Below are 24,789 nucleotides of genomic sequence, written 5' to 3'. Positions count from 1 at the left end.
TAGCTTTGTTGTTAGTAATGCTTCCTAAGGCCCACTTGACTTCACTCACGAGGATGTCCGGCTCAAGTTCAGTGACCGCACTATCATGGCTATCAGGGACATTAAGATCTTCCCTGTATAGTTCTTCTGTGTATTCTTTCCACCTCTTCTTAATCTCATCTGCTTCTGTTAGGTCCCTGCCTTCTTTGTCCTTTATCATGCCCGTCTTTGCACAAAACTTTCCCTTGAGATCTCCGATTTTCTTGAAAAGATCTCTAGTCTTTCCCATTCTATTGTTTTCCTCGATTTATTTGCATTGTTCTGTTAAGAAGGCCTTCTTGTCTCTCCTTGCTATTCTCTGGAACTCTGCATTCAGTTGGATATATCTTCCCCTTTCTCCCTTGCTTTTTGCTTCCCTTCTTTCCTCAGCTACTTGTAAAGCCTCATCAGACAGCCACTTTGCGCTCTTGCATTTCTTTTTCTTTGGAATAGATTTTGTTGCTGCCTCCTGAACAATGTTACGGACCTCCGTCCATAGTTCCTCAGGCACTCTGTCTATCAGGTCTAATCCCTGAAATCTCAAATCTATTCCTCACCTCCACTGTATATTCATAAGGGATATGATTTAGGTCATACCTGAATGGTTTAGTGGTTTTCCCTACGTTCTTCAATTTAAGCCGAAATTTTGCAAGAAGCAGCTCATGATCTGAGCCACAGTCAGCTCCTGGTCTTGTTTTTACTGACTGAATGGAGCTTCTCCATCTTTGGCTGCAAAGTACATAATCAATCTGACTTTGATATTGACTATCTGGTGATGTCCATGTGTAGAGTCGCCTCTTGTGCTGTTGGAAAAAAATAAATAAAATTTAAAAAATACCCTAACCCACCCCAAATGCCTGCCTGAAAACCAAGTTTTCAGTGCATGACAGAAGCTCATTAAAGAGGGAGCATGGCAGAGTTCCCTAGGGAGGGAGTTCCACAGAGTGGGGGCTACCACAGAGAAGGCCCTCTCCCTTGTCCTCACCAGCCTAGCTGTCCTGGCTGATGGGACAGAGAGAAGGCCATCCAAGGCTGATCTTGTTAAGCAGCCTGTCTGGTGTTGCTGGAGGCGCTCCTTGAGATAGGCTGGGCTGGAACGGTATAGGGTTTTAAAGGTCAAAACCAACACCTTGAATTTGGCCCAGAAAACAACTGATAACCAGTGCAACTCCTTCAGCACTGGCGTGATGTGATAACACCGGCAGCTGCCTTTAATCAGGCGAGTCACCACGTTCTGCACCAGCTGCAGCTTCCGAACTGTCTTCAAGGGTAACCCCACATAGAGCGCATTGCAGTAGTCTAGACAAGAGGAGACCAGGGCATCTATTACTGATGGGAGCAGATAGTCGGGAAGGTAGGGACGCAGCTGGCGTACCAGATGGAGTTGGTACAACGCTGTCCGACTCACGGCTGACACCTGAGCCTCAATGGACAGCTGGGAGTCTAAAATGACCCGCAGACTGCAGACCTGGTCTTTCAAGGGTAGCCATACCCCATTCAACACCAGGTCAGCATCCCCCAACCTACTCTTGTCTCCCTCAGTCTTGTCAGGGTTCAGCTTCAGCTTATTCCTCCCCATCCAGCCACTCACCATCTCCAGACATTTAAACAGGGATTCCATGGCCAACCCTGGTGAAGATTTGAACAAGAGGTAGAGCTGCATGTTATCTACATATTGATGACACCGCACCCCAAATCTCCTGATGATAGCCCCCAGCGGCTTCACATAGATGTTAAATAGTATCGGGAAGAGGATGGAACCCTGTGGCACCCCACACGGGAGCGGCCACGGGTCCGACACCTCCTCTCCCAGTGCTACTCTCTGGTACCTGCCGGAAAGAAGGACTGGAACCATTGTAATATGATGTCTCCAATGCCCATCTTCTCCAGGCAGTCCAGGAGGATACCGTGGTCAACGGTATCAAAAGCTGCTGAGAGGTCGAGGAGAACAAGGAAGGAGCATTCGCCCCTATCCAGAGCCTTCCTCATATCATCCACCAAGGCGACCAAGGCTGTTTCTGTCCCATGCCCAGGCCTGAAGCCCAATTGAAATGGGTCTAGATAATGAGCTTCTTTCAAGTGTGCCTTCAACTGCATCGCCACCACCCGCTCAATCACCTTGCCCAAAAATGGCAGATTTGAGACTGGGTGAAAGTTGTTCAGAACTTGGGGATCCAAGGAGAGCTTCTTTAAGAGCAGTCTTATCACTGCCTCCTTGAGGGCTGATGGCATCACTTCCTCCTCAAGGGAGGCATTCACCACCGCCCTGATCCCCTCACCCAGCCTCTCTCTGCAGCTCATAATGAGCCAAGATGGGCAAGAATCAAGTAAGCAGGTGGTCGGCTTTACAGATGAAAGCATCTTGTCCACTTCATCAGAAGGAAGAAGCTGGAACCGATCCCACAAAACCAGTTTGCCACAGGCCGCCTATCACTCGCTAACTGTATCCACGGCACAAGGAATAACACTCCTGATCCGATCAATTTTATCTGCAAAGTGCCTTGCCAAGGCCTCACAGGAGGCCTTAGAATGCTCCAGCAGTTCCAGAGCAACTGGATCGACCAGGCTTTGGACCACTTGGAACAGCCTCCTGGGACAGCACTCTGCGGAGGTGATAGAGGCCGCATAGTATTCCTTTTTTGCTGCCTTCATTGCCATGTGATAGGCTGAAGATACAGCTCTAGCCCATGTCCGATGGTCTTCGGAGTGAGACTTCCGCCACCTGCGCTCTCGCTGTCTCACCTCCTATTTCAGGGCTTGTAACTACAGACTGAACCCTGGTGCAGTTCGAACCCTGTTCAGGGGGAGCCACCCAATCTAATGCCCCAGTGATTGCAGCATTCCAGCCACGCACCAGGGTCTCAACTGAGTAGAGTGGCCATTTGCATGCTCCAGAGAATCCCCAAGCACATTCAGGAAACCATTCAGATCCATAAGACGCCTGGGGCAGACCATTTTAATGGGTCCTCCACCCCTGCAGAGGGGTTGTGGAACCGAGAAGTCCAACATCACCAGATAGTGATCTGACCATGACAAGGGGGGGTGGATATACCCCCGACTTCCAGATCACTCCCCACTTCTCCAGAAACAAACACAAGGTCTAGTGCATGACCAGCTACATGGGTGGGCCGGTTAAAATAGGGTACAGCTCCCAGGAAGCCATGGTCTCCATGAAGTCCCAAGGAGCCCCCATGAGGATGGCCTCTGAATGTACATTGAAGTCCCCCAACACCAATAAGTTAGGGGACTGCACACACACATCAGAGACCACCTCAAGCACCTCAGCCAGGGAGTCAGTCATGCAGTGGGGTGGGCGGTACACAAGCAGAATCCCCAGACTGCCCTTCGGGCCCAACCTCCAGTACATGCACTCAGCAACCTTGGTCTCCCGGAGAGGGGGTCTGGTGAAGATCCTTAATCTAGAATGACCCAAGCACACAATCCAGGACATGTGAAATATATGCAATGTCATTCACATCTGGTATCCAGAGCAGAATTTAGAAACTTGGGACTCTTGAGCTTAATTTTGAAAAGCAAGCTGCTAGATCTCATGGTTGCAACTTGGAAATGAGCAAGCCATTTAAATAAAGGATCAGAGTTCCAAAGTGAGCTTGGGCATTGTTTCCAAGTAGTGGCAGGACTGATCCAAGATATTTTGCTGACTGGGGCAAAGGACAAGGTGGAGTCACCCCACCCGCCATTCCACCTACAGAAGCCAACTAAACTGGAAGCTGAAATTTGCTTCAACGTTGGTGACAGGACAGCATTGTCTACTACACCTGAGGGCAGCAGGCTGGCTTAAGGGACCAGGGCAAGCTGCATGGCACATACAGCTATTTCCTCCAACGCTTTGCCATTGCTGTGCATGCACACACCCGCTACTTCAGTCTGCCTAATGGTAGGATCTGCCGTGAGTCATGTGCACTGGGAAAGGGGAAAGAATAATCTAAGTTCTGTGTAATTCCCTCCTCTTCTCCATAGCTTTGAAATCCAGTCCTTCTCTCTTCAATCCCCCCTATTACCTATACTGCTGGTTCTTCTTGCGGTTTGTGCGCATGCATGCGTGTGTGTGTGTGCGTGCATGCGTGCGTGCAAATTTGCACCATTATTTTGAGCAAAGAATTTGTAGAGAGACATAGGGAGAGACAGAGAAAGAGAGGGGGAGAGAGGGGGAGAGAATGCATGTGAGTGCGAACTATACACTGCTCTGGTCCTGGCTATAATTGCCAATTCAGCATGTGTCAAGAGAGCACTGTCCATCCCTCCTGATGTGATCACCAAGGGCTTCTGCAAAGAAAAGAGGAAAGCAACATGGAGTGGAGGGATCGATTGTGCAACCTGTTGCAGGTGTAGCAATAAGCATTTCTGTTTCTGTCCTGGGGAGTAAGCCAGCCTGATAATTAGTACATGGGCGATAAGTTGAAAATGAGACGTCTGCCGAATGTGGTTCAAGCCTCCTTCTGACATTGATAATGTGCAGATACATAGATCACTGTCGGGGCAAAGTGCCATCGCTAGCCCGTGTCTTCCCATTGCCTCATCAATCCATCATCCGCTTAACCGCTGACACCTTGGCAGGCACTCACCGCCAGCCGTGCATTTGAATTGCAAGGCACAGGCTCCGCCGGGGAATACAGATTTGAGAATCTAAGATTCAAATTTGTTTAAGTATTGTGAACAGCAATTCCCTTGCAAGGTATCTTCATTGCCCTTTTGCCAAGGGGGAATGGTTGGGTCTTTTGTTAGAAGTACAAATTGCTCCTTAATGCAAAAGGATAAAGCAACGTGCAAAGCGCCTCCTTAGAATTCCTCCCGGTTCCTGGTAATGCTGCTGCATGTCAATTTTAATTTTTTGAAATTTAAACGGAGGGCTTTGTGCCTAAGCTCCATCTTGTCACAAGGAGGAGAGGAATAAGCTAGAAAGGATTAGAAACCTGGTGGGACTGTGCATCCCTAGCAATTATACCTCATTTTGGGTCTCTCACACCTTGGTGTGCCACCGTATTCTGGAGGTATTGCGATCAACGAGATATGGAGGGATTGTTAAGAAGGCCGGCACATCCTACAGGTGGAGAGGATCATATCCATTCTCTCCTACAGGGCAGAATTTGTGGGGTGCAATCGAGGTGGGGCAGGGGAAGACAGGGAAAATGTTACCCCTTTGTATGCCAAGTCCATAAGGAGGTCACATAAACAGTGAAGGCCAGTGCCTAGCAATCTGTTCAACCCCAAATCGTCACAGGAATAGAAAATCTATCAGCAACCTGGTTTTGTTAGAGCAGTCAAGAAAAGACCCCAGTGGGATCAGAAACCAAATCTTCTCTCACTTAGGAGTGGATTAGATGATACCATTAGCCAAGCATTTGGGGCATCAACTGTGAGACTCCTGGAACATGAGAAAATTCCCATATGCATAAAGTTCTTTTAAAGTTTGTGGACTATGCTCAGTATCTATAGATAGCCCAGGGGGTATAGTCAAACAAATGGAACAAGTTCTATAGACACAACACAGTCTTTGACAATGGAGAAAAGGTATCACCCAGAAGATGGGGTGTTAGCTTGTTTGACACCATTCAATACTGAGTTGGTGAACTGGTGTACTGAATTTCTCCCACTGTTGTCTGGGACAGACAACAGTTTTAAGAGAACTGAATATGGCTTGAGAGACAATTCTCTTTCCCATGGTGTACACACACATTTATTTTGTCCCATTGTTTCACCTCTGACTGAACAGGCTTTGCAGGCTTTTGAAACCATACACAAACCTGTTAAGTAGGGGCAAAAGTGGGATGAGTGTTCACACCACAAGCAAAACCATACAAGCCTCTATGTCTCGGGGGGGGGGGGTCCTCCAGCCTAATGAAGGATTAACTTCCCTCTGTCGTTCCTGAAGGATCTTCTGCAACTATCATTTGAAAAGTTTTATGTGTCTAGAATTGGAACAACAAGGCTGTACACAGATCCACCAGGGATTTCATTCCCCTGATGTTGTATGTCAAATAGTGCAGAAGAGTTGGAGGAAGCTTACTCCACCACATCTCTACTTCCAGAATAGTAGTGAATGCATATGCCTAGAGGCTAGATCCATTTGTTGAAATGCAGCAAGGTTCATCACCAGTACGAAAGCGATTGTGAGAAAAGGAGCTCTAATAGTCAACTCCAGTAGCAGCATTTTAGCTACAGAACTGGGTGGCACATCTCAGGTTTGAAGGGGGGCACCCCTGTCTCAATTGGTGGGTCCTGGATGGGCTTACCTGGCAACAGCAGTGAGTGGTAGCAGGAACACTTCAAGCCGCATTGGACAACTGGGTCTAGCCACCATTTTGATTTTTCACAATGCCCATGATGTAGTATCCCCCCAGGGCATGGTGGAAAATTAAAATGGCAGCTCTACCCAGCCGCCCAGGGCTGCTCAAAGTGCCAAGCTGGGCACACTGTAAGTTCTTTGCCTGCACTGATCCCTAAATTTCCTTGCATGCGTGTGTGCATGAGAGAAAGAGACAAGAGAGAATATATACATAGACTATTTATCCATCTAGCCCAGTATTGGCTACTCCAACTGGCAGTGGTCTCTAGGGCAGCTTTCCACAACCTGGTGCCCTCCATATGTGTTGGACTTCAACTCCCAGAATCCCCAGACAGCATGGCTGGGGATGCAAGGATTCATAGTCCAACACATCTGGAGGGCACCAGGTTGTGGAAAGCTGCTCCAGGGTCTCAGGCAGAGACCTTTCCCATTACCTGCTACCGGATCCTTTTTTAAAAAACTGGAAATATACCTCCTTGCAGGCCTTCACTTATTTTCTATGCTACACCTCTGGCTTGTTGCTCCCCACCTTTCAGCATTTCGCTGCATGAACCTCACTTTCCTTGTCCTCCAGACTCTGAACTCTCTCTGGCTCCAGTTTCTTGCTTTATCTCCATTGCTTTTTTATCTCCATGCCTGACATAATGCTCTGAACTTACAGAGAGAGAGAGAGAGAGAGAAAGCAATCACAGGAGCACCTCTGCATGGAAACGTTACAGTTCCTAAATGCAACTGTGAACAGAAAACCAGAGTGCTGTGAGATCTTCTTCACAGACTCCAGTTGTGGATCCATCTGTGGGTGACTAATCCCTGTGTAACATTTCCCATGTGGATGCTGACAACTCATATGATCATGTTGTTAATTCTCTCTGGTTGTGAGCACTGAAGGTTATGACAGACGCAGCTCTGAGATCATCTAGTCCAACCCACTGCTCAGTGCAGGCTCTGCAATGCAGGAAGCAGCTACAGCATCCCTGACAGAGGGCCATCCAGCTTCTGCTTAAATACCACCAGAGGAGGAGAACCCACCACTTATTCCACTGCCAAACAGCCCCTGCAGTTAGGAAGTTTCTCCTAATGTTTAGCTAAAATTTGTTTCCCTGTGACTTCCAGTCTCACCCTCTAATCTTGCCCTCTGGAGCAGCAGAGAAGAAGTCCGCTCCATCTTCTACATGATAGCCTTTCAGATATCTGAAGAACGCTCTCATGTCTCCCCTTTCAATCTTCTCTTCTCCAGTTCTCTTCACTACCAGCTCCAGCTCAGATTTCACAAATGTTGAAGCTTTTATATTGCGCTTTCAGATACGAAGTTGCAAATGGTCTACATTTAAGTATTTTGCCAGGACAAAAGTGACTGTGGACTCACATCATACTTCCAACATCAGCGTTCTGGGATGTTGGGTTTTAAAGGCTTGAAATAGCCGAAGGAAGCTGTTGAACTTAAATTTGTGGTTTGAAGGGGGCAGTCCAGTACCATGAAGCTGCTTTCATGAAGCCCCAGTTTGTGCATAGTAAGAACTGGTGTCTCATACTTAGCAAGTGAAAAAGCTGTTCAGCACCACTTCAGCCAGCCTTAAATGCCCCGTACCATTAGAGGGTCAGGGAGAGATGTATAACTGGAGTGACAAAAGGACTGTGTCTGTGAGCTGACTCATGCAGCCCTTAGGGTGATACACTGCAGGGCTATTGTCAGGCTTACCCCCTTCCCATTTCTGACTCATCTCCTCCCGTTTCAGTGCTATGAACATGACAGGCATAGTAGGAGTAGCAAGTATGCATCAGTACAGCAGGACTACAAGCTGCTACAGCAGAAGCAACGTGGCTGACGGAAGCAGAAGCAATGGGTACTCGTGCTATGGCAGTCTTCTCAAGCCTGGTAAGATATTTTGGACTTCAGCTCCCATCATTGGGCGGGATAGCTAATACTTTGGAAGACAGAAACAAAATTCAAAGTGATCTGGATAGACTGGAGCGCTGGGCAGAAAACAACAGAATGACATTTAATAGGGATAAATGCCAAGTTCTGCACCTAGGAAAAAGAAACCAATGGCACAGTTACAAGATGGGGGATACGTGGCTCAACAGCACTACAAGCGAGAAGGATCTTGGAATTGTTGTCGATCACAAGCTGAATATGAGCCAACAATGTGATGTGGCTGCAAAAAAGGCAAATGCTGTTTTGGGCTGCATTCATAGAAGCATCGCTTCCAAATCATGTGAAGCACTAGTTCCCCTCTACTCAGCACTGGTTAGGCCTCATCTGGAGTACTGTGTCCAGTTCTGGGCACCACACTTTAAGAAGGATGCAGACAAATTGGAGAGAGTTCAGAGGAAGGCAGTGAAGATGATCAGGAGACTGGAAACAAAGCCCTATGAGGAGAGACTGAAAGAACTGGGCATGTTTAGCCTTGAGAAGAGAAGACTGAGGGGAGATATGATAGTGCTCTTCAAGTACTTGAAAGGTTGTCATAGAGAGGAAGGCCAGGATCTCTTCTTGATCATCCCAGAGTGCAGGACATGAAATAATAGGCTCAAGTTACAGGAAGCCAGATTCTGGCTGAACATCAGGAAAAACCTCCTGGCTGTTAGAGCAATACGAGAATGGAACCGATGACCTAGGGAGGCAGTGGGCTCTCCCACACTGGAGGCATTCAAGATGAAGCTGGGCAGCCATCTGTCAGGGATGCTTTGACTTAGATTCCTGCATTGAGCAGGGGGTTGGACTTGATGGTCTATGATTCCATGATTCTATGATCAGCCCCAGCCAACATGGCCAATGGTCAGGAATGCTGGGAGTTGTAGTCAAAAACATCTGGAGGGCACCATGGTGGTGCCTGTGATAATCTCTTGCTGGTGGCTGGACCCCTTATGGCACACCCAAGCTTGCATTACATTTTTCCCCCTGACAAAAAGTTTTTTAAAAATCAGACAATTTCTAGTGACAAAAAACATGGTTTGGGGGCATTCTTTCCACACTTTTTAAGTTTTTATTTAATTGTTCTATTCACACTAGCCTCAGTTGAGTTCCAGAAGAATGATATTCTGCCCCCAAGTAATACATGCAGGGGATAGCCTCAGTGCTGAGAATTACAGTCCATCCATTGCTTTAAAAAAAAACAAAAAAAAAACAGCTCAGTTGTGCACTCCAGCAGTATTAAATATTTAAAAAATCAAAACAGAAAAAAGTCCACAAAATAATGGAGCAATGCTACAGGGTACACAGATTGCTTTATTGTTGTTTGGCACATTTTTAGGAGGTCTACACAAGTTCTCCCCTGTGTGGGTAGTAAGCCCCCCTTTTGCATGTTATATATACTGTATGTACTATATAGTAAGAAAATTCACAATATTAGAAAAATACTACCAACCAGTGTGCAGTATGTAATAATTTGTGTGGAACTTTCCCTCTTTGGAAAATAAAAACTTTGGGGGGGGGGTGTTTCTGAGTGAGGGCATTATAGTGCAGTTAAGCCCTTGTCTTCAGACGGTAACGGAGGACATTCCTGCACACATAATTAGGTTAGAACATTCCAGGTTGTCCAAAGGCATGCTGGGACCCAGAAGCAATGGAGGTGCTCCCTTTGAAATGATAAGAACAGGTCGTTTGCTAGATCTGTGTCTAACATGATGCAAAACTTGCACATCTCTTGCTAAGAAAAGAACAAAAATAAAGAAAATGAATAACAAAACCATCAATAAAAGGAAGTTCGTGTCATGGCATGGTAAAAAGCAGGCAGGGGGGTTGCTCGTCCTAGTGAGGCTTCAGGTGCTATATAAAGGTATGTACAACAGTGTTCCACAGAAGCACTCACAACTGCAATTGATGTGCCAGCTGAAAGAAAACGACAACAAAATATTAGGGTCAGAAAGAGTCCTGAGAAAACATGATACCCCTATAAAAGAAGTGTTTCCTTGAGGGAAAGCACCTGGATCTCCTGCACAATGAGCGAATAATGACTGCACACTTCTTGCACTCAGAACTACTGCACCGATCAATGTGCTAGGACACAGACTGCCTGGCGAGGCCCTGAGAAGTCTAGAGAAAAGAACATGAGAGGAAGGGCCCTGACAGGGTGCTTGAGAGCCCGTGTGTGATGTAAGTAGTGGTTAGGACTGAGAAGAAACAGGTTCAAATCCCTACTCAGCCATGAAGCCCACTAGATGGCTTTGGGTCGGTCACATTCTCTCAGCCTAGCCTACTTCACAGGGTTGATGTGAAGAGTGGGAAACGACGTATGATCACTGGACTGCTTATTGGTAATGCCCTGGATTTTTTTCTCATTAAGTGAAACCTGTCAACCAATGTCAGCTTCTATTTCTTTTATTTTCCCCACTTCCTGTGAAATGTACACCAGCCTTCCCCAACCTGGTGCCCTCCAGATGTCTTGGGCTGCAAGTCCCATCATCCCCAGCCAGCATGGCCAATGGCCAGTTTGGAGAAGGCTGGCCAAGACACAGACATGGCTGCTTCATCCTTTGAGCAGAAGCTGCAACAACTACCAGCAAAAGACCCTGCAAGGACACAAAACCGCTTACAAGAGAGTGGTTTTGTAGGCATATAAACCTGACAAGAAAGAAAGAAAGAAAGAAAGAAAGAGATAAAGACAGACAGACAGACAGATGGATGGAAAGAAAGTATATGGCAACCCTTAAATTATTTGAGGAACAGGATCCATGCTTCTCTGCGTGCATATTTTGTGAAAAAATATATCTGCTGAAAACTTTTATCTGCCATTAATGCTGACAGGAAAACATCCACAATCCAGTAGATTGTGGGCCCCTTTTCTTTCTGTCTTTATGCCTATGAATCATACAACATGCCTAATTCCTCTGTGTTTACACTAATAGCTGATGATCCCAAGGGATGACTTCTAAGGATGTACAGCACAAACCTATATTTGACTGCTTACTTAGAAGTTAAGTCCTATAGAGTGCACTGGATTGCAGGTGGAAGATTTGATTGTCCCTATTTAACAGGGATGGTCACCATTTTCTATTTCAAATAATAATATTGTGTTACTATAGTCCAAATTAGAAAAAATGGAGGGGGAAGTCAGTCCATCATATCCCTTTCAATGGGTCAATCATTTTCCTTTTATTCAAGGGAGCCAGGAAAGCAAACCCCATTCATGCATTTCAAATATTGCTCTCTGCCACTTAGTCCTTTGTCCAAGCTGCAGGAAGAACAGTCCAGCTAGAACAGGGGTGGGAAATGCATAGCTCCCTTCACCCCTCACCATTGACTGTGCTGGCTAGGGCTGATGGGAGCTGCGGTCCAATCAGATCTGGAGGTCATGGAAGCTGCCCACCCCCGGCTAGAACAATGATGGGTCTCTGTCTGCCTAACTGGCTGGCTGGCTTCCTGGTCTGCTCTGTACTTATAAACTCAGAGGGTGAGGTTTAGCTGTCCTCATCACCTGAACAGAAAGGTGGGATCTTCCATGCACTGATCCTGCTAACAGGGCCCATGTTGTCCAGACTGCACTATCCTGCCAACAAAGAAACAGGGGAGGCTACCCACACCTGTAGGACAAGGACTGGGTTTCACAGAACAAACATACATACCATAAAACAGGGCTGCAGAACCTGAGGCCCAGGGACAAAATCCGGCCCACCTGGGATCCCAATCCAGCCCTAAGTGGTTTCCCAGAAGGCCATGCCCCTTCCCTGACCCCACCCCATTCTCCCCAACCACCAATCATTTCGTGGTTCCCTGGCTTTTCTGCAGTTTTTCCTCCCATTCTAAAAGGTTGAAATGCCTCTCCTAAGGCTGCATTACTGGCAGGAAAAGCTTTAAGCTACAATATGCTGGTATTTTTTGTTCCACCCTTTTTGCATTTGGCACCACCCATCACCAGACTGTGGCCCTGACAGTGTCTCCAAACTGGAATGTTGCCCTCAGGTTGAAAGAGGTTCTACCCCACAGCCCTGAAGAGTGAAAGAAGCTCCTCTGCCCGTCCTCCAGCAGTTCTCCCTTCCCTTACACAACATCAGAAGAGAGACACAGTAGAAAACCATTGTCAAAAAAGATAATTTAATATGATTTTTTTTCTTTTGTTCATTCATTTGCTTTAGAGACAGGAGATTAAACTTTTTAACATCACCACCCACACTTGTATTGGATTGCACAAGGGTGGTTGGAAGAAATAAAGAAATAAGATTTATTATATATAGTATTTATAGAACATAAAATGGTTACACTCAAATCCCCTACATACAAAGCAGTATAGGAACAGCCAATGCAGTGTCACAACAATTCTGTCCTATTCTCCAGACTGTTAGTAAAAACAATGATCATACATAAAGAAAGAGAAATAGTGCCAGCATTCATCTATCCTGTTTTGTGTGTCATGGTTTTTGCCGTATAATCTTCCATGCACACATAATGGACTGGGATGGTTTTAAATAGATGACTGTAGTGTCCATTGCTTACAGCTGTAACCCTATACACATTTACCTTGGAGTAAGCCCCACTCAACACAATTAAACTTACTTCTGAGTAGTTGCACATAGGATTGTGCTGTAAAGGGGATTAGATCCAGATTTAGTCCTCATCAGAGGAGACACGTCGAAATCTATGGGACTTCAGTTCATCATGGCTGAGGGAAGTCCTATTGATTTCAATGGGTCTACACTAAGTATGACTAAATCTGGATCCTATCCGTCTTGTTTTTAACTGCTTGTTTAATCAAAGGAGAGGATGTGGTTTGTTTATACAAAGGAGGACACCTGCTTTGCCCGTAGCAAGTTGGAGATCTAATCACCAAAATACTTCAACAACAGAATGGCATTTCAGCACGACTGTAAACTGCTTGTGATGTGGAGAGCTGCGTTTGAGATGGCTTGATCGTACATGTGGCTCGACACCCTGCATTTGTATGTGGTGCAATATTTTGATGTAACAGACTGGCAAAAATCAGATATTGCAGTTGTATCTCAGCACTGATTTTTAGGCAAGGCTACTTCAAGAAGGGTTACACATTGTCATGACTAAACGACATAGGCAAAGCTGATACTGTTTCTGAAAAAAGAAAAAAAAAACCTCCTTCACTGCACACCCTGGATCAAGGGGCTTTATGTAGATAATTGTACAATAACAGTTCCATCAGTGCTGGACAGCCATTTTCACCCAAGACCGTGTGGATTTAACTCCACATCTTTAAACCAGCGCAAAATGAATGGATCGATTCACAGTGCTGATGAACCGGTGAATGCTCTCAGACCTACTCGTCTCATAGTGTGCAACAACAAACAACAGGACACAGATGAAGATATACGCCAGTGGCTGGAAGGGAGAAGCTGTGTGTCTCTCTTTCGAACTGCAATCAACATTAACATACAGCTTTTTTTTCTCTCTCTCTTTTTTTCCGAATGAAGCTTAAGGTGAGCTGAAGAGCAGATCCCCAGGAAAGGCGTGGCAGGGATGAGGCGATGGACCGTACCTTGTGCACTTGGCTTTGTCAATCGGGGTATAAAAGAAAGCCAGAGAAAGTGCTGTACTTATTGTTGTTGCCCCCATGGGCTTTGCCTCCATCCAGTTTGACATACACCTCATCCCCCGAGTCCAGGTGCAGCACCACACTATTGCTGGCGTAGTCGTAATTCTGGTCTGCATCCTGGGCAATGGCACTGGCTCGCACCTGCAAAGCACATCATGCCAAGAGGGAAGATGGGTTCAGATCCTTGCCACCTCCATGGTCTGCCCCCAAGCCATCCTCCTCTACTTTGCATTTCTCTTTGTCCCCCGCACCACTCCACCCCAGACACACTCTTTGTCCCTTCCCTGCAAGCAGAGACCCGTATGCTCAAGTTCAGCAGATGGACCTTTGTAAACCATGAGTAAGTTTTCTCATGGGAAGGTGGGGGGATAAATGCCGACATAAATGCAATGAATTCGCAAGCTCTCTCCCCTTTCTGCCCATTGTGCTCCTTCCTATTGTCCTACCACATCTCCTCCAGGCTTCCCCTTCCCTTCTAAGTGCCAACCAAGATTTCTCCAAAGTGGGGCTCAAAGGAAAAATGGGGATTCCTTTCCACTGACAAAACACCTGGGCAAGGTCAAAGGAAGACCAATAAGAGCGTGAAATTTGCACGCATCCCCGCTGAAGCAAACGTGGAGGTGCCTCCTCAAGTGAAATATCTCAGGATGTTCAAAGAAAGCCAAAAGAGATTCAATAAGACCAGTAAAGGAAAGGAGAACCACACCTAACTAGTACCATCCCTTCACTAGTACCATCCCGAACTAGTACCATCCCTATCCAATCGCTCTGATCTGACCTCCCCTTCATACTAATCCAGGTATTGAACCTCTTTCAGCCAGAGGGCAAAATTAGATTTCGGAGAAGCTCTCAGGGGCTGCGTTCCAGGGGTGGGCGGGGCCAAAGGCAAGGGGGCAGGGCCAAAATACCAGCATATTTGATCTTGAAGCTCTGGATGCTTGCACTGGGGCCTTAGGAGGGGCATTTCAGCCCTTTAAAATGGGGGGGGGGAATGCCACAAAAGCCAGGAAAGCACCAAACAATCAGTGGCTCGGGGAAAGGGGCTGGAGCCAGGAGAAGGTGTGGCATAGCCTTCTGGGGACCAATGGAGGGCCAGATTGAGATCCCTGGAGGGCCAGATTCAGCCCCTGGGTGTGAGGTTGTGCACCCCCTGCACTAATCCATCCCATTTGCCCTCTTCCCTACCTCCCATTCTACTCCAACCCTATCACAACCTCCTTTCACCTCCATTCCTTTCTGTAGTAATATATTCTTCTAATCTTCACTGCAAGGATCCCACTTTTTCCTACTCTCTTATTCTCTCGCCTGGTCTTAGCCATTCTTCCCACCACAACCCCTTCCTTTTCCTTTTCCCTCAGTCAGTCTGTAGAATGAAAACACTGACCATGGCAGTAGAAGGCATACACTTCAGCCTCCTTGACTGGAAATATCCTTTTCACTTGGATCCTCACAGACAGAGGCCCATTCAGCCTGTTTCAGGGGATGAAGATTTCCTAACTTCGTTAGCACTTAGTTCCATTGCCAACTTCTCCATGCCATGCTCTTTTCCCTCACACCTGTCTGTTCCTCCTCCTCCTCTGCATTCACCACAGTGGTTCTCTCTCATCCCATCTCCTTTGGTCTTTCCTTCCACCTTGCATGATTTCCTCCTCTGTCATTCAGTCTCTCCTCTTCACTTTTTCCTTTGTCTTCTCTTCCAGATTCCTTCTCCTTCCTTCCTCCCTTGCTCCCAAACAATTCTATGCATTCATTCATTCATTCATTCATTCATTTTGTATCACTTATTTTGAAGGTGTATACCCTGCCTTTTGATCAAATGATCCTGAAGGAAGCTTACAACAGATGGTAATAATACAATATAAAGAACCCTTCTACACAGACAGACACACAGAAACTGGCAACCCATAGTGTTTTGGCTGATGGATGAAGCCAGAGTGTGTTTCCCTTTAGTTCTGTAGTCCCTTAAGGTAGGCTTCCTCCATTAGCCAAATATTTATACTCCTTTTGCATTGAGTCCATGAAAGATCCATAAAGGTTCATTTGAGTGTACTGCTGCTAAGGTAATGGACTTTTTTTGATATTGTTGTTATCAGCTCGAACATATTTCAGAGCAAAACTGCTGTGTGCATTAGTCACCATTCACCTTTCTTGATCTCCTGTCTTTTGCCTTTCTCCCTCCTCTTGTGCTTAAATCCCAAAAGACCCTTCTTCCTCTTCATTCATGTTCAATATCCCTAAGCTTCATTCCCATTGCATTCCACCCCCATCCCACCCCACACTTGCCAAATAGCCCAGTCCATTCAGCAAAAGGCAAAGTCCATCTTTGGACTTTGCGCAGGTGGGTGCTAAAAGGTGAGGAGAGGACACTTTTCGAAGGAGAGGCCCTATTTCCAACCCAGGTAGAAAAATGTCAAAGCAAATAAGCAGGGGACCTTATGTGAGAGAGAAATACCCCACACCTCATGCTATTCCCGTGAGAGGGCAGGAGTGGCAATGTTTCCCTGGGCTTACCACTTCACAGGGGCCATTCATGTCTATGGAGACTTCCTCTTCCTTTCTACCAATTCCTATCTGCTGGCCTGAAGTAACTGCACCCTATTACACAGGTATAGCAGGAACCTACCCATGTCCACACATACACACACACGCAAATATAATTGGGAGCAGGTGAGAAGCCAAAAATTTTGAGAATGGGCTCTGCTCATTGGTTTCACTGTAACCCAGACACAAGATCCTGGCTGGCTCTAGGGAGCTGTCCATGATGGGGGGGGGGGGGTGGAGGAAACCTGACAATCAAAAGAGGGCTGTGGCCAGCACAGGTTTAGAAGGCCCTGGGGTATAGATGAACAGGAAGTAAAGTGCATTTTCTCTTTTCCATCCCCTATACTGAAAGGAGAGCTTCGTGTGGCGCAGAGTGGTAGGCGACAGTATTGCAACTGAAACTCTCCCCATGACCTGAGTTCGATCCCAGCGGAAGCTGGGTCCCAGGTAGCTAGCTCAGGTTGACTCAGCCTTCCATCCTTCCGAGGTCAGTAAAATGAGTACCCACCTTGCTGGGGGGAAAGGTAGTCATGACTGGGGAAGGCAATGGCAAATCACCCCGCTATAGTCTGCCACAAAAATGCTAGCGGAAGCGGCGTCCCTCTAGGGGTCAGTAATGACCCGGTGCTTGCACAGGAGGAACCTTTCCTTTTTAAAGGGGCGCGGTGGCTTAGTGGTTAAGATGCTGAACTGCAGACCGGAAGGTCGGCAGGACAGCAGTTCGAGACCCCAGTGCTGCGTGACGGAGTGAGCTCCCATCTTCAGTCCCAGCTTCTGCCAACCTAGCAGTTCGAAAGCAAGAAATTGCAAGTAGATAAATAGGTACTGCTTCGGCGGGGAAGGTAACAGCGTTCCAGGCACCTCGATGTTCAGTCATGCCGGCCACATGACCATGGAAGCGTCTTCGGACAGCGTTGGCTCTTCGGCTTAGAAATGGAGATGAGCACCACACCCTAGAGTCGGACACGACTGGTTGGGGACACCTTTACCTTTTTTATACTGAAAGGACTTACAGGTGTAAAGAACAAGAGTGATGATTTTTCAGTTCCTGGGTTATGCAAGTATCCCCCACCATTCCATTCAGCAAATGGAAACACCACCCACTATCTGCTCAAGTTCAGCAGATGAAAACCAAACTCACCAGGAGGAGGAAGTCAAGAGGCCATGGGATCAAGAATGCTTTTAAGAGTAAAAGCCACCAGAGGAGTGACTCTTAAGAGTAGCCAGGAAGCACCAGAGGTATCAGAATTAAGGTCTTCAGGATCAATGTGGGCTGGGAGAAGTTGACCATGGGACAAGTATAAAGCACAGAACACTATAAGAAAAGCCCTGTTGGAAAAGGCTAATCTAGGCCATCATTCTGCTCCTTTGATAGCCAACCAGCTGCTCGGACATGAGTGCAATAACACCCTCCTGCTTGTGTTCTATTATAGCCATCATGATTAGTAGCCATTGATAGCCTTCTCCTCCAGGAATTTGTTTAAACCCCTTTTAAAGCCATCCAAGTTGGCGACCATCACTACTTCTTGTGGCAGCCAGTTCCATAGTTTTGACTATCAGAACTGCAAGAAGTCTGAGTATAAGAATGTCCACAGGAGTGAGTCACTGGAAGCAAAAAGATACTGGCTTTGGTTCATGGTCAAAAGTGCTGACCTCAGGCTTCCCGTTGAAAATCCCAGGTAATGGGTATCTGTTTTATTATGAAGGGATTGGCTTAGTGCAGCCCCTCTGCCCCCCCGATTTGCTGGACTGCAGCTCCCACTGGCCATGCTGGGTGGGGATGATGGGAGTTGTAGTCCAACATATCTGGAGAGTACCAGGGAGGCTGGCTTGGAGAGACAGCCATTGTTCCCCTTTCAGACCATGGTGTACCTTGGATTAAGACTGACAGAGGAATGGTTTTTCCCTTCCTTCCAGGCTGATAGTGCCTCCTTTCCTGCAACTCAACCTCAGGGCCTGAAGGCCTGGGGCCTCCATCTCAGGATGGACGTCTCAGTGTGCTGAGGGCCTTTGATCAGTAGGCTCCAGGGTGTAATTGCCTCGATCAAAAATGATTGCACCTGGGGTGACATCAAGTCAAGCAAAAGCTCTGCCTGTTCTGTTTTGTCTTTGATGGCCATTTCATACAAGCCCAAATCATCAAGAAATGAACCTTCATGTCATGCGCTTGAACTGTCCCAACATCTTGGGATCAACAATTCAGTGGTGAGCATGGCCACTACAAGAAGAAACCTGCTTCTGCCTGCTGTGAGTAAAGCCCCCAAGAGCTGTGCTCCCTCAGATGTGATCCTCTGGACAACTGGAGGAGGAGAAAAGCCAGGGATCCCATTTGAGAAGGGTAGCAAAGTAAGCAGCAAAGATGACCATCAAAGTGCATCCTAAATTCACAATCATACATAGTGGGGGAAGTTGCTACTTCATGGTATATAGGTTTTGAAACCCCTTAGAATCACAGAGTTGGAAAGGACCTCCAAGGTCATCAGCTCCAAGCCCCTGACAAGGCTGTTACAGAACCCCCGACTGGTGGCCATCCAACCTCTGCTTTAAAAAGAAGAGCCTCAAGTGTAGTCTCACATTAAGCCCTCTTCCTTTAGAGTGGAAGTCTCCTGGCTGTGAAGATGCTCTCTTAGCAATAAGTAAAGTGCTACAGGTGATGAGCACAACCCATAGGATCCCTCACACCAGTGGAAGGAGATATCAACAGGTAAATGATGGGAATGGAAAGCCTGGATGAAATCATGAACAGGAGGAAGGGGCAGGGGGACTCAAGATTCTCCATGTGCGTTGAAGTCCTGCACTCAGCTCCTTCCATTTGAACAGAAAGCTCCTTGCACTCAGCTCCTTCCATTTGAACAGAAAGCTCCTTGCACTCAGCTCCTTCCATTTGAACAGAAAGTCCCTTGCACTCAGGGTCCCATTTACATACACACACACACACACACACCCCAGCAAACTGAAGATTAGTTTAGACTAACTCAGCCTTCTTCAGTCTGGTGCCCTCCAGATATTATGGTCTACAATTCCCATAATTCCTGACCATTTGGCATGTTGGTTGAGGGTGATGGGAGTTGTGGTGCAAAACACCTGAAGGGCAACTGAGTATGTAATACATACAATGGATGTTACCAAACCCCAGCACATATGCCCCACCTTTTCCCCTCAAGAAATTACGCTATGGGAGAGGCAATTTGGGGTGAAGAGACTCTGGTAAGGGGGACTCTTAACCCCTCCTGTACCCACCACTTCTCTTCCCCACATCCCTCCAGCCTGTTTTTCTCCCACCCCCTTATATAGGGTTCCAAATGCTCCTTTGCTGTAATTGTTATTGTTGAGGATTTGAAAATAAGTTGTTTTCTTGGTCTCAGGGTTCCCATGCAGGGATGGCTTGAGGTCTCCCCTTTGGAATGAGATCTTACCAGGAGGAACACAAGAAGACACAAGATCACAAGATTCTCCACACTAGATACATCCCTGGGTTCTGCACCCCCAACCCATGTTCAGCATTCCTTAGATTTCACACGAGGTGCATTTGCAAACTCATTTGGAGGAAAAGCCTCACCACTTCACAGCCACAGTGATCCTCCAGCACAGCAGTCATAAGGTCTAAGAAAGGATGCCTTGATCTCCTAATCCCTTGTTAGCAAGGACCTACACATGCAGCCTGTCAGCTAAAGATGGGAGAAGGGAGAACAGAAGAACTCAGGAACTGATACCAAGTGGAGAAGCTCCAGACTGTGTGGTGCCCTATAAAATGAGGCCATCCATAAATTATGTCACATATCAAAGGGGATAAAGAGGGGTAGCAAAGACCAAGGAGTGGTGTTGGTTAGAATGGGACAAAATGATGCAAGGGGGAAGGTTTGTGAACAGTCACCCCCTTCCCATGGTTTTAGCCTAAAGAGAGACCCTCTTTTCAATCTCAAGGTCTCGTTCCCACATCCACCACACACATTGCTCGATTTGGATTACTCAGCGCTGAGGCCAGGCTGAAAACAATTGTGATGGAGTTGAGAAGGAGACGGAATACTAGGCAGCTTCTCTCCCCACCCCACCCCACAACTTTCTTTCTGTTCTTTGATCTATGATGCCGTAATAACCATCAAGCGAGGAACAAGCATGTATGGACCAGCCCAAGAGCTTACAGCCCCTGGGGTTTCAGCATCCCCTTTGGATGGATTCTCCAAGTATCTCTTTGGGGTGAAATCGGGGTGTGTGTGTTGAGGGTATTTGTTTTTACCAGTGGAGGCTGGTGGCTCCGATTTCAGTGGGGCTATGAATCCATCCTGGGTTTCAGTCAGAACCAGCCACAACTCCAAACGATTTATCCAAGGTGCTGAAACTACCTTGAGGATAGGGCTCAGCACCTTGGATAGCTCCTTTAGAATTCTGACTGGTGCTGACTGAAGCCCAGAGTGGATTCACAGCCCCACCGAAATCGGAGCCACCAGTCCCCACTAGTTTTCCCCTCCAGTCGAGTCATGCTAACTACATCGGGTCTGAGGATCTCCCAGGCTGCAGAATTCCCCCCGCGCCTCCCCCCACACGCACACTACGAGCACTAAGGGGAAATGAGTCTGGGATCCCCGCCGAGCCACCTCCGTCCAACAAACGGCCTCGGCCCGCACACGGCCGCCGCTGCACCCACCTGTCCGTTCTTGCAGAGGTCCGCCCACATGCTGGTGCCGTCGCCACCCCGCATGAGGATGTGGTAGGTGAAGAAGTAGATGCCGCGCACCTGGCAGGTGAACTTGCCCGTGGTCGGGTCGTAGTGGTTGCCCAGGTTGGTCACCACGTCGTCGAACTTGAGCACCTCGTAGCCTTCGTGGGGGCTCTTCAGGCCCACGTAGAAGGCGATCTTGGGCCCGCTGAAGGCAGCGCTCAGCGCGCCTGCCACCTCGCCTCCGGGCGGCGGGCTGCTGCTGCTGCCGCCCAGCCCCGACGCCACTCCTCCGGCCGTGGTGGCGGCTCCGGGGACCCCGATGCCGGGCACTGGCAGCCCCGGCAGTCCCGGCTTGCCCGAGTCGCCCCTCTGCCCGGGCGGCCCGCTGGGACCCGGCGGGCCAGGCTCCCCGGGGGGCCCTCTCGGGCCCGGCTTGCCCGGACGGCCGGGGTCGCCCTTGGGGCCCTGGATGAAAGGCGGCGGGGGTGGCGGCGGGTTAGCGCTCAGCTCCTGCAGGCCTTCCAGGGCGGCGGCGGTGCCTCCGGGCCGGCTGGCCGGGCCGGCGGCGCTGCTGGCGCTGTAGGGGTCGCAGATCATGCGGCAGGTGCCCATCATCTCGTAGTGCGCCTGGCCCTCGGACGGCGCCTGCACCAGCATGGGCACGGCGATGAGCAGGATGAGGCCCATGGCCAGGGCAATCCCCACGGTGGCCACCAGCCGCTTCCTCCTCTGCCAGAGCCGGGCAGCGAGCGCCAACAGGTCTTCCTTGCTGGGCGAAGTAATGGTGCCTTCTCTCGACGGCGAGCCTGCCTGCGGCGGGGTGGGGAGACGGGGGGCAGGGAAAGGGCGGTCAGCCGCGGCCGCCCGGCCCGCCAGCCAGCCCCCAGCCCGGGGCAAGCGAGGGCCCGCTCCTGCCCCGACCAGCGCTTCAGGGAGCCTCCTCCCGACGGCAGCCTCCTCGGCCGCGGGTGCCCTTCATGCTGGCATCACTGAGCTGCGAAGGGAGACGGGGAGCGGGCGCGGGAGGCGGCGAAGATGCCGCCCATCCCTGTGGAGGGGGGGAGACCCGGGCGCCTGACGGAGAAGAGGCCGGGCGCGCGCAGCCCCTCCCCTCTCTGCCCAGCCGCAGCGCCCCTTCCTTCCCTTTCCCTCCGCCCCTCCACCCGCCAGCCCTGGCCCCCGCCCCTCCCGGGGGGGGTCACAGGCCCTTCCCACGAACACTCACTCACTGGCGCGCTCCCTCGAACACCCTTCGCCTCACCTCGAGTGGGCACCGGCTGGCCCGCGAGCGCAGCTCCGGAGCAGCTCCGGAGCAGGCATCGCGCGAGCCGAGGAAGTAGCGGCGAGCGCCCGCGGATGCTTGGATCCGCTCCCCGCTCCCCGCCCTCCACACCGCGTCCGGGACAGCCCCCCCCCGCGTCGCCAGGAATCGGGCAGCCCCCCCGCCGCGCCGTTTTGACCCGCCCCCCGCCCCCCTTCCCCCCCCCCCGCGCGGCACACGCGCACTTTCCCTGCCGTCGGGAAGTTCCCGCTTCCCCGGGCTTGCTTCGCGGGGGGTCGCTCGTCCTCCCGCCGCCGCCCCTGAGCGAGGAGCGAGGCGGGCGCGGGGTCACTCCCGGCCCGAGGAGGAGCCCTTCACCGCGCGCGAGCTGCCGGGGGAAGGTCGCCGCTGCCCAGCCGCGCGGGCGGCGAGAGAGGCGGCGAGGCCATTGGCGCCGGGCGGCGGCCCCGGCCGGGCGGGCGAGGGCTCCCTGGGGGCGGGCGAGGGCGGCGCGGCGCGGGAGGGTCGCCTGGCGGCCGACCGCTGCGCAGCCCCGGACCGAGACGAGCCCCTGGAGCGAAAGTGGCGCTCGAAGCCCCGGCCCCGGCCCGCCCCGGCCCGCCCCGCCGGGGAAGCGGGCTCCGCCGGGCCGAGCGGGCGGCGCTCCCCCGCCCCCCTTCAGCCCGGTTCCCGGCTCGCCGGCTTCCTGTCATGCCTTCTCTCCCTTTCCCCTGTCCTTTCGTCTCTGTCCTTCTTTTCCATTCCTCTCGTGGCATCGTTTCTGCCTTCCCTCGCCCTCTGCATTCCGCTCTCCTTCCCGCTTCGCCCCCACTCAAATGGGCTGTCGCGGCCGCCTCTCCCTCCTGCGTTCCCGCGCGCGTGCATCGGTCCCGGCTGGCTCGCGCGAGGCGTCTGGGCTGACCGGGTTGCGCGAAGGTCGCTCTCTGGTGGATGCTCGCGCTGGAAGTCCAAAAACCATAGCAGGGAGCCTTCCCGCAACCTGGTGCCTCCCAGATGTTTGGGGCTACAACCACTCCCAGAATTCCTGGCCATTGGCCATGCTCACTGGGGCTGATGGGAGTTGAAGTCCAAAACATACGGACAGCACCGGGTTGGGGGAGGCTGTGATATCTGTATGAGGACCAACTACAATGTCACAAAGTGGTGAGCAAGCTTTCGAGTTCACCAGAACTCTTCAGGATGAGGGAGGGAGAGGAAGGGAGCATGGAAGGAGAGGGAGAGAAAGAGAGAGAGAGAGAGCTGGGTATGCTGTGTTGAAGCACAGAAGTCTGCATGTCTACTCAGAAATAAGTCCTATTGAGTTCAATGGAGCTTACTCCCCAGTAAGTGGGTATAGGACTGCAGCCTGAAGATGGATTACAGAAGGTGTTAGGTAGTGGACTTACAGAGCAATCCTATGCATGTCTATTCAAAGGAAAGCCTATTCCTTGCCTGGGACTTACTTCTCAATAGACATGCCTAGGGTTGCACTGTAAATTAGATTCATCCCTGCTAGGTGCAAAATGATTTCAAGACTCCACTGGGATTAAGTCCCACTGACTTTCACATCCACATCAGCTTGGGCTGATTATGTCATCACTGGTCCAAAATCTCTCACCATACTCTGCTCTGACAACTAACAGCCCAGCACCATTTTTACTGACATTGCCCTCACAATGGGGCAAACTCCTAAGGAAGCCCGCCTCGACTCATAGCCAAAGACACCTGTGGCACCATAAGGAGGAACACATTTATCATAGCATGAGTTTTCTTAGGAAGTGGTGGGATGCTTTGGGCATTTGCTCTTTGCTTGTAGCACATGATAGACTCTGGATTACAGAAAAAAAATGGTTAGGAATATTTGCTGATGGAGAAACCTGTCTGAGCACTGAAAGATGCCCCTGTTCCTTCCGTGTTCCCCCTTTATTTATGCTGTTCATCTCTCTCTCTCTCTCTCTCTCTCTCCATACCTTTAATATGTGACTGAAGTAGCATGCATGTGAATCAGTAGCATGCAGGTTCACTTGGCAGCACGTGCCCACAGCTGCAGCAGCTCGAAGAAGAATGGATGCAATTGCAGAAACTGCTGGCCAGGAATCTCCTGAGCACTGGTTTACCATAGGGCTGGTCCACATTAAGTGTACATCACTTGACTTCTCTACCCACAATCCTGGCTGGCAGTTGAATGTGTAAAAAAACCATTGTATTTGAGATGATGTGAAGGTACTGTCTGTGATGACCCATTAACATTTGCAAGTCACCCTTGGTGCTGTAGTCAAACGATGAACATGCATATGTATATACCATCGTTGACCAAAATTGTCAAAAATTACCTTTTAACCAGCCCTATTTGCAATTTTGTACCGTCTTCTACTTCAGATTTGTCTTCCTGCCCCTGAGTGTGGATCTGGGTCTTCCTTGCTGCCATAATTATTTGGACTGTAATGCAGTTTGCAGTTTGCAAAATCTAAAACAGCCACCAACTAAAGTATTCTGGTGTCTT

General features: G+C 49.5%; 1 protein-coding gene across 4 annotated transcripts; it reads right to left on the bottom strand.

Moving 5' to 3' along the window:
• Positions 1 to 13,785: 13,785 nt before the first annotated feature.
• On the bottom strand, positions 13,786 to 21,794 carry C1QL2 (complement C1q like 2). Of its 4 annotated transcripts, none has more exons than XM_084829614.1 (3): positions 21,306 to 21,794; positions 21,011 to 21,230; positions 13,786 to 13,965 (listed from the first exon to the last, which is right to left on the bottom strand). In XM_084829614.1, exons 1-3 carry the CDS (start codon positions 21,710 to 21,712, stop codon positions 13,786 to 13,788), a joined length of 807 nt encoding a protein of 268 aa, XP_084685740.1. In that variant the 5' UTR covers positions 21,713 to 21,794. The 4 variants fall into 4 exon arrangements, with proteins under 4 accessions (XP_084685740.1, XP_084685744.1, XP_084685746.1 ...); XM_084829618.1 differs by having other exon boundaries at positions 21,011 to 21,259; positions 21,341 to 21,794; XM_084829620.1 differs by having other exon boundaries at positions 21,011 to 21,278; positions 21,363 to 21,794.
• Positions 21,795 to 24,789: the final 2,995 nt, after the last annotated feature.

This window comes from Heloderma suspectum, chromosome 1, assembly GCF_057233095.1.
Source record: "Heloderma suspectum isolate Gila_16-S chromosome 1, 16-S_ref, whole genome shotgun sequence".
NCBI classification, from domain to species: Eukaryota; Metazoa; Chordata; class Lepidosauria; order Squamata; family Helodermatidae; genus Heloderma; species Heloderma suspectum.
Note: the sequence above shows the minus strand (reverse complement) of the source record. Positions and strands in the feature narration are given on the sequence as shown.